We start from the raw sequence: 10,200 nt of genomic DNA, 5'->3' as shown, positions 1-10,200 counted from the left end.
GCAGACATGAGGCAGTGGTGAGAGCCCGGCGGAGAGCTGCGGAGCTGAAATGAAGCGCACACACGGAGCAGCTCACACCGCGCAGCACCGTGCGGCTCGAGGAAGGAGGCTCCGCGCCGCTAAAGCTGAAGGCTGCTCCGGTTGAATGAAGGGCTCCGTCCATGCGGAGGCTAGCGCTCATTCTGCTTCCCTGTGCTGTCGCCGTCCTGGTGCACTTGTGGTTGGCGCAACGACCCTCCTCCGCCCCGCTGGACAACAACACATACTCGGGTACTTTTTTAGCCACAACCCCGGGCTTTTACCTCCTCAGCTTCGCAACTTTTTTCCTTTCGAGCGGCTGGCTAACTTTGCCTTTACCGCCCCGGTGTGGTAGTTTGCTAGTTAGTGTGTGTGTGGACAGGTAGTTAACGGCAGTGACTGGAATGAGTGTTTTCTAATGTGTGTTTTACGGAGGAAAAGAGGTGAATGTAACGTTTGAATAGTGCGGGGCGTTGCTGGGATAGTCTCTCGCCGTGTTACAGTGCAACTACTGTGCTCCGTGGCTGCTTGAAGCGGGGTATCACTCATTATCAGCCCTCACGCTGGCTGATAACCGGCTTCACCATCAGATCAGTGTAGACTAACTACCTTTTAATGCACGAGGACATTAATCTTCACGGGGTGCATCGCAGTAAGTCACCGCAAACTGAGTATGAGAGGAAAACCGGTTTGGTTAGATTTTTTTTTTTTTTTTTATCCATATCTTCCATCTGCCCTTACATTTTGAGTACTCTGCTATTGTGTGAGGTCATCTTAAGTAAAATGTGTCTGTCTCCAATGCAGATGAGCCATTACCTTTCTATGAAGTTTTGGTGGGGGTGCTGTCAGCAAGACATCATTATGAACTGCGACAGGCGATAAGAGAGACCTGGCTGGGATACCTCAGACAACACCCCCACTTCCAGCACAGGTCAGCAGGCTGGACCTTCAACTTCACTGCTTTTCTGTTTGTTTTGATTTCTCTTGCCTTTCTTTTTCTCACCATGTCAAATTCATATAGTAGAGAGAAAGGGAGGGCGGATGAAGCCAGCAGCAGCTGGCAGCAAATAACTGACAGCCCCATCAAGCCTTTTATCTTTACCTGACCAGCGGCCAATATTGTTCTCTTTCATTCTTCCTCTTTGTCCATTTCCTTCTCATTGAGCGATCCGAGCACAGATAAGGTGTGATGGCCTTTAAGCAACCCCCCGGTAACCATGGCAACGCAGGGTGGATAGATGGACAAGCTTTAGAAATCTTGTAGCTGAATATTGCACAAACGGGGGGGGGGATGTCACAGTGTTTCTGTTGTTGTTACATATTTTTTTGTTGTTTTCTCTCATCCAGAGTGGGGGTGAAGTTTATCGTGGGGGAACATGGGTGTCCTATACCAGAGGATGACCGAGAGGATCCGTACTCCTGCTCCCTCCTGAACTTCACCGAGCCAGGTAAAAGAGGGGTGGGGTGGGGAAAGAAAAGCAAAAGAGGGGAGAGGCATCTGACTGCAGCTCTAATTCTCTCGGCAATCTGTTGCTTGTGTGCACGGTCGTCAAAGGGGAGCGGAGGCAGGATAACAGCAGAGGAGCCGAGAGAATGAGAAGAATGGCTGTTGAGAAAAAGAGTGAAACACCTTTTTATTCATGTGTTCCCACAGCTCAAGGACAACTTTCTTTTCCTTTTGTATATCTAAGGCCAAAGCAGAAATGCTCACTGCTGCTGCAGGGCTGAGGGAAGAGGAGGAGGAGGTGGGGTAACTAGAACTGCTTAACACTTAGAAAAGTAGAGCTGCACAAAGAGCAGACACTATATAAAATAATTTAACTCCCTCGCAGTCAGTTTTGAACGTCGGCAGTAATTGTTAACGTCTGTCGCCTTCACCGAGCCCGTCCACTTGAGCCGGCTTTCTCCACTTTTACTGGCGTTAAGCTGCCTTCATGGAAACATAATTACAGCTCATCAGAATGGGCTTTTCACACAGTGGCCTTTAGGGTCATGGCAATGCGTTACATATATATATTTATTTATTTATTTGTTCCCCAGCCCTTTCTCTTGCCCTGCACTGCGTTAATGGCTGTTGGTTGTTGACGTGATTTGCTTCAGAATGGCAGGCAGGCTTTGGGTGCGCGTGATGCTCCATGTGATTGGAAGAGAAAGAGGCAGTGGCAGCTTTTAAGCACAGTCGGGGTACCTGACGCAGGATTCAGGTCAAAGCGCGCGTTAAGCGGACAATTAATTGTGGCGCTGAAATGTGTTTGTTTGCTCCACGTTCATCACAGGGATTTTTTATTTATTTATTTATTTTTTGGACTACAATAAGGTGAATGCTAATTAGCCTCTCAGAGCAGTAATCCTGCTGCCGGCAGAAGGTGTGTGTGTGTGTGTGTGTGCTTTGAATCGAGGCGAAATAGTGAGATATTTAATGATGTTTGAAGGTTTTGAGATTTCAGAGCTGATATAAACACACTACAGCACGAGATGAATGGACTGATTGACATGTAATTAAAGATTTTTGTCTTTGCCTTTGAATTCTGAACTATTACAGAAAACAAGCACTTTAAAGACGTCACACTGAGCTCTGTTTTTCTGTGTTATTTATTTATGTACTTATTCTTTTTTTTTTTTTTTTTTTTTTTTTTTTTAGACTGAATGTTCATCCACTAGCCAGTAATAACAATAATGGTTTGATTTATGATCTATTTAATGAGCCATGCCCAATGCAGCCTATAGTTGGTGCTTGATATTGAAATAATCACCCATAAACACCCTAAGCAACGGAAATGTAATGATAAAAATGTATGATAGCTTGATAATCACATTTTTGTCATGTTTCCAGGGAATAAAGCATCAATCAAAATGATTTATGTCTATTGTCTCTTAGTGGTACAATAATCCTGCGGCTCAGTCCCATTCAGCTAACGTGAGAGGCGTTTGCCGTGATAAAACGTCTGCTCCTCTTCGCCTCTAATTGTCTTTATTTTGGAAGGAGCTGTAGAAGTTGTGTAGAATGCACATAAAGTGAAAACGGGGCGGGAGGCTTCGCGGCTTCGCTTTAACAGCCTCGATCTTTTCATTGATCTCTCGGGTAATAAACTGCTCTTTTGTAATTAAGAGAGCACGCTCACAAGCAGGGGCTCGCTTTGAAGACAGCCGTCCTGAAGAAGCGGCTCCTCAAAGTGCTGATGGTGTAGCTTTCCCAGAGTCCTCCGCCTTTTCCGAATGCTTTCTCTCTTCTGTTCATCGCTAGGAGAAAAAAAAAGATAGTCAGCGTGTTGGGATTGTAATAAATTTCATGTGTGCTTGTGCAGTGACTCGCTGCCCTCTCTGTGTCCCAGCGGCAGGCCGGGACGGAGAGATGGAGATTGTGACGGTGTCTGATCCCTCGCTGCTCGCCCCCTCCGACGTGTCTGCCATCGCCCTGGACTTCAAGGTCCTCCACCCGGTGGTGATAACCCAGCTAGGGGTGTTTCCCAGCGGGACCCGAGCCGAGCTTCAGAGCAACGTGACGGTGAAGCTTCTCCAGCTGGACCAGGAGGTAACGCGGCTTTGACCTGTGAGCATAATGCATGGCGTATGCTGCGTTTCTGTGGAGCTCGGTAGAAACACAGCCCGAGGGCAGCTGGAGGACTCTGTGCTGCTGCTGTTTGTTGAACAAACTTCAGCTCATTTTAGAGTCCTGCTGTTGACAGAGCAGTGTGTGGCTGTGTTCAGTATGGAGGACGGCGTCTTTGTGAATTCTTTATGGATATAAAGTTTGAATATTTCTTTTTCTTTTCTTTTTTTTTTTTGCACTTTCCTCTCCAGGAGGCTGTGGTTACTGCTCGCTTCAGCTCCATCAGCACGGGGACCTTGGTGAACTGGATGTGGTACAAACCAGTGGAGCAGTTCATCCTGCCGAAGGTCAGTTTGTCGCTGATCCTCTGAGCTGTAGCCACAACTAAAGAAAAATGGAGTAAAAGTCCTCCAGTCGGGAATATAAGTCTTCAGAAGCTGTTGAGTCCATTCTACTTTCTTTTTGAATTAAGCTCTTTTTTTTTTAAAGTACTAGAAAGCTACTTTCAGCTGCTCTTATTCACAACGGGTCAGGTAGCTCTGCATATTTGATTTGACAGATTTGTTTTAATTAATTTTATTTTTTAACCTGGATTTTCTTGATGCAGCCACAAAGGGATTTGTCTCCTCCTGAAATCAAACCAGGGATCTTTGGCTTGTTTTAATGCAATCATTTAATGCTATATTAGTGTACCTCCTACTGTCCACAATCATTTCCAACACAATATTAATTTTATTTGTACAACACCATTTAAAATACACAGTTACAACATGATTGACAGTTCAGATAAAATGCACACAAATAACCAACATAAAGTAGATACCCACACACGTATGTACACATAAGATAAATATAGAAAGAAAACTGTAAAAATGCAAACTATATAAAAATGAAAAACTTGAGCTTGAAGCAATTTAAAATTCTTCCTCACATGAAAGAAATGGACGACTTTCTTGTGGAGAAATTGCTCAAATTTGACTCAGCAATGCCTCGAATGTGAGCAGGTCTCTCTTCACCCCTAAATAATGCCTGTGAGTTACGATGCTGTACGACCACTGAGTCTTTGCAAACATCATGGTCCCCGTCTCGCACGCCCGCGCAGTGCGAGATGATTATCTACATCAGCGGCGTCTCGTCCTTTTCATTAGCTCTGCTCAGGTTGATAACTGTGGAGGAGACGAAAAAGAGAAAAACACACGAGACTTATGAAAGTTCAGGAGTTTATAAATTAATTAAACAGAAGTGATTTATCATTAATGTGAATGGGTGCCACATGCAGATTTAAAGAGGTTACCCCCCCAAATCAGAGGAGGACACATGAGGTCATTCATGTGTATGAGCTCACTCATTGAGGTTGATGTTAAATAGAAGAAGTATCTGTTTGGAGAGCCAAATTTTGGAGAGCCTCGCTTCATTTTATCCTGTTATATTTATATAACGGTGACCTCACGCTGAATTTGATGTTTACCTTTGCATAAGTAAACATCCCCAACCTGAACTGATGCAGAAAAGCAACACATCAGTGCATAAAAAAGTGTTTGATGCTCACGATGTCCTGGCTTTAACATGCACGGCCAAGCGAAAGCCGTCCCCGTGTCTGCACGTATGCCTGGCGGTGATGTCAGGGGTACAAGAGTACACCGGTACATCGCTGCAGCAGAGGCTAGATTCAGGGGATGTTAAATTAATCTTTCATTAACATTGTAGCGAAGCATAATGTAATCCACTCTAAAGTTTCCAAGTCTGCAGTGTCCTTGATGGTAGCTAATGACATCATTCAGATGAGATGGCGTTGGACAGCACACCCGTGACATCTGTCTTTATTCCAGGGGTTTGAGGGGACGCTCGTCTGGGAGAGTCTCGACTCTGCCACACTGACCACAGTCAACTCCTCCTCCGTGCAGCTCAGTGATGGAGGAGGCGTCCTAAAGATCTCTTCTGTATGTGTTCGCACACAGTATCTAGAAGGAGATATATGAATAACGCACTCTCATTCCTCTTTCAAGTTTCCAATAACTTAAAACTTTTTTTTTGCTCTTTTTCTTGGAATTGCAGATTGCAGAGGGGATATTGCCTCATAGAAGTGCTCTTGGATTTCCTGGTTTGGCTGGAGGCTTCACATTTACTATCTATGGTTAGTCCTGCAGCAGAATAAACTTTGCACTTTTTTATATGATAATTGTGTGATCAAAGCCACATTTTTAAAAACAGACCAGATGTAAGAACTCCAAAAACACTGCTCACCGCGCTGCAGGCTTTTTGTATATGTTCCAAATAGAAAATAGCATTTTCATAGCCTCAACACCCTGCTGTTCCAGTATTGATTTTACCTACATGTGTTTGCATTTTGAATCTTGAGAGCAGATTTGATGTAAATTTGTGCAAAACAAAATTAAATCCATCATTTAGCATCTCTGAAGAACCGAACTATTGGTCCATTGTGCCAAACGTTATCATTTTTTCATATCATTTTACTCGATGGTAATTAAAGTTATTATACCTCAAGCGCCTTAGGTTATTAAAAAATTTGGGCTGAATAAATATAATTTTTGCACAAAAACTATTACAACTTTTTCCCTGATTACCCCGATTGTTTTCCTCACTCTGCGTCAGATGGAGACGGTCTGTCAGAGCTCCTGCGGGGCCGCCAAGCCAGGATGGAGCGCCATGCCTCCAGGCTGAGGGAGGAGGATGCCACTTTGCAGGAGGAGAGCCTCAGGCATGGCGACATGGTGTTCGTAGATGTGGTAGACACCTACAGGAACGTGCCTTCCAAACTGCTTCAGTTCTATAAATGGTATGCCAAGTGCTAATGACTCGATTCTCTGTCTCCAAATTGCCTGGGCCCTCTGAGGAAATCAGCAACCTGAAATGAAAGTGTGCCGACGCCTCAAAATGTCTCACTGTTAAAATCACGACTGCAGTCGCTCAGTCAAGAAGTAGAGTTCTGAGTCATCAGATAAAGCAAAATACACAGAGTGGTCTTAAGCTGTGATGTGATAAGTGTTATACTTATTTGCAGACCTCCTGCCCTTCATGCTCGCTGGTATTTGAAAGTAAATCCACTCTGGGATATTGTATAAAATCAGAGGGTGGGCTTTAATTAAGGCTGCATATTCCCTCTCCGGCAGGTCTGTGGGAAACGCTGACTTTAATCTACTGCTGAAGACGGATGATGATTGTTACATCGACGTGGACTCTGTATTAATGAAGATTGACCACAAGGGTCTCAAACGCAGCAATTTCTGGTGGGGGAAGTAAGTACAGTTCGGCGTCCGGTCCTGTTGACAGCGTATACTTTGTGTCCACTTGTGCTTACAGTTTAACTTCAGTGCGCTGTCAGCTGAATTTTGGAGCAAAGAAAGGGGAACGCTGTGCACGGTTAAAATGCTGATAGGTCACCTGAAATGGAGACTGTATTTGATGATTTCTCTGCCATCCTGACCCAGTTTCAGGCAGAGCTGGGCAGTGGATCGCATTGGGAAGTGGCAGGAGCTGGAGTACGCGAGTCCAGCCTACCCGGCATTTGCCTGCGGCTCTGGCTATGTGGTTTCTCGTGACCTGGTCCAGTGGCTTGCCAACAATGCAGAGAAACTGAAGGCCTACCAGGTAGAGTACGAATGCTAAATAAGAGCGGCCGACGTTCATGATCATAACGTGAGCAGCCCATCCTGGATGTCTCGTTGCAGGGAGAGGATGTGAGCATGGGGATATGGATGGCAGCTGTTGGGCCTCAGAAATATCAGGTGAGAAGCTGAATGGTATGAACTGCCAGCTTTAGTAAAACATAAATGATTTGTTTTGCTTTATTATCAGTCTAACACTGGCATAAAATACAACTTAGCCCAGCGCTTTCACAGTACACTAGCCCTTATCAACGTCAGACTGATAAAGGTCAGCGTCTGGCATTAAAAAATGTTAGAAAGGTACAGATATGAATGTGTTTAATGTGTACATTTTTCTTAGAATATAAATGGCAGCTGTATTCAAGCTGTAAATATAAATGGTACTTAAATTTCCAGCATTATTGATAAGGTACGGTGTATTAACACATTGCCTTTTATATGACTTAGAGCAGTTAAACAATGTAAGACAAAGAGAAAAACAAATACTGTGAAACAAAAAGAAAACTGCACTCATTTGTACTCACTATTGGTCCTCTGAGCTTCATTAGCCAAACTTTAGCATCTCACTAATAGGCTCTGCAAGCAAAAGACACAACGTGAAATAAAAATGTGAACTGAAATGATAAAACCCCCTCTCACCCTTGAATTTTTTAGTCTGCTAAGCACGTACAATTTGATTTCTGTGGAGAAAAAAAGGGCAGCAAAGAGGCATGAACATTTATGATTGTTTTTCTCTTACCAGTAATTCAATATGCGGTTTGCTTTACAGCTTAACATTTTTATTACGAGCATGCGGCAAAAAATCTTTGCTAGTGGAGTCACAGTTTAAAGGCGTAATTGTGTTAACTGGTTTAATGTTTGTAACCTGGAGCATATCAAAATAAAATACTGCCAATTTAACCTGAGAGAAACGTGACCCGGCGTCCGCCTCATAATTAAATCAATTTTTTTCCCCTTCCTGTTGCCAGGATCCCGGCTGGCTGTGCGAGAAGGAGTGCTACCTGGACATGCTGTCGTCCCCCCAGCACACGGCCAAGGAGCTGCACGTTCTCTGGGATAGGAAAAGAGCCTGTGGAGACCCCTGTGGATGCCCCTGGGACCACTGAATGTGGTTCACGCCACACTCACTACGTGACACTGTGGGTAAAATGCACTCGACACTAGCTGTCAGGTCATTTTCTGTAATATTTTTTTCCTTAAAACACTAAACTGAGCCATTATCAGTTACTAGAATTATTATTATTATTATATTATTAAAAAACACTTAGATTTGGAAATGTGGGACACTCTGTAGGGAAAATAATGTCAAACTTTGCAGGTTCGTAATATTAATAACATAAACCATTTGCAGCTTAAAGAAAAAAAGACCTCACCTTTAGCTGTAGCATCCTGCCGGTATTTGTATCATGAAGTCGGTTATTAAATTTGAAAATGTCAAAATGTGGGAAGACTGCAGATGAAAAGATGCTTTATTAATGTAACTGTCAGGGATGGTACAAGAACCATGTGCAATACCAGCATGTGAAGGTCATCATGTTCAGGGTGATTGCTGTAAGACTGAGTACTTTATTCTAATTGTTGGTACTCTGGAGACAGAGCTGAACCTTTTTTTTTTTTTTGGTTTAATGCAGATATTTGATGGCGTTTTAACGATGATTCCTCTGCATTGCTATGTTTTGTAAATTTATTGTCTGAAGCTTTTCATCTTCTTTACTGTTTGTAGGTTTATGATGGGCTTTCTCACAGACACACACACACACAGTTTGTACTGTAATTGTTATTGTGCAGATAGTGATGTGGCCTTACTGTATTTGTTAGGCGTCATACTGTACGTATGTTAACACTTGTGATATCGACAGATTTTTGGGGGGAACTTGACTAAGCAGCAGTGTGGAATAGACTCACTCGTTTAACACGGTTTTATGAAAGCCTCCTCAAAGGTAATAAAGAACACTTAAGAGAGATTAATGGCTCACTTGTTGTTTATTTTGGGAACGACGAACGCAGTAAACTTGGGGGCGCTGCTGATGCTGCTGTGCTCAGTCGACACTGGATACGGACTACACAGGTCCTTTTTTTTCCCCACTTAAAAAGGAACAGGAATCCTATTCTTCTCCTAAAAGAGTAACAGCGCTGGAGTTCTGGAGCAGAGGATGTGTTGCCACCAAACTGATCAGTGTTTTCATGTAATCGATAAGACCGAAGGCTTCTTTGGACACATGCTTCTTTTAGGGGGATCTGTTTGTTTACTAAAGTATAGCCATGTGATTGATGCTGAGTCCCCAGAATTAGATTTCCTCCCTGTATATTTTCTTTTCTTTCTTTTTTAATTAATTTATTTTTTGGGGTAAATAATGAAAGATGATGCTGAATGTTTTACTAATGGAGGACAGTTTGAGTCGTTTGTTTTATTTAAGCCCGTCCCACCTGCCAAGAAATCTGTTCGTGCACTTAACCTGACATTCGAGCAGGCATTCCTCTTCTTCTCCTAACCACCCTCCTCCTCCCTCCCGTCGTATCCTTTCGCCTCCTCTCTTTCACTGAGCAGCATGATAACAAAGTCATATCCGCATCTGTTCCACTCTCCAGCATAGATAAGCACGGCGTTTTCCGCCCCATCAGCCTTTCTCGCTGATTCACATCGAAGCCCTTCATTGTGAACTGGGAGAAGCGTGGAAATGACACACTGACGGAAGGAAAAAAAGGTCACTTCTACTTTCCGTGCCGATGATTCTTTAGGGGAAGAAGTTATTAAATTTGTCTAAACTTTGATGAGCGCTGCAGGGATACTGATGCAAAATCTTTAAATTATTAGCTCTAGAGATATTCTTCATCTCCTCTGAATCCTTTTATTCGAGTCCTGTTCTCTCACCAGAATCTGTCATTGTGTGAAACAAATTGTACCGTGTTTACTGTCAGATTGCAGTTATGTATTACACTTTAAATCTCCTCAGGCTTTTCTATTATTGTAATAATTTAACAGCTCGGCCGTATTTCCTGAGTGTT

General features: G+C 43.4%; 1 protein-coding gene across 1 annotated transcript; it reads left to right on the top strand.

The window, feature by feature from the left end:
* On the top strand, positions 1 to 9,158 carry b3galnt2 (beta-1,3-N-acetylgalactosaminyltransferase 2). Its single transcript, XM_063492075.1, has 12 exons — positions 1 to 270; positions 823 to 949; positions 1,366 to 1,466; positions 3,351 to 3,550; positions 3,820 to 3,915; positions 5,398 to 5,508; positions 5,624 to 5,702; positions 6,182 to 6,365; positions 6,700 to 6,825; positions 7,018 to 7,177; positions 7,258 to 7,314; positions 8,163 to 9,158. The coding sequence occupies exons 1-12, from the start codon at positions 162 to 164 to the stop codon at positions 8,298 to 8,300; spliced, it is 1,488 nt and encodes a 495-aa protein (XP_063348145.1). The 5' UTR covers positions 1 to 161; the 3' UTR covers positions 8,301 to 9,158.
* The last annotated feature ends 1,042 nt before the right edge of the window (positions 9,159 to 10,200 follow it).

The sequence above is a fragment of the Pelmatolapia mariae genome, linkage group LG13 (genome assembly GCF_036321145.2).
Source record: "Pelmatolapia mariae isolate MD_Pm_ZW linkage group LG13, Pm_UMD_F_2, whole genome shotgun sequence".
In the NCBI taxonomy this organism is placed as follows: Eukaryota; Metazoa; Chordata; class Actinopteri; order Cichliformes; family Cichlidae; genus Pelmatolapia; species Pelmatolapia mariae.
This window is presented reverse-complemented; position numbering and strand designations above follow the sequence as displayed.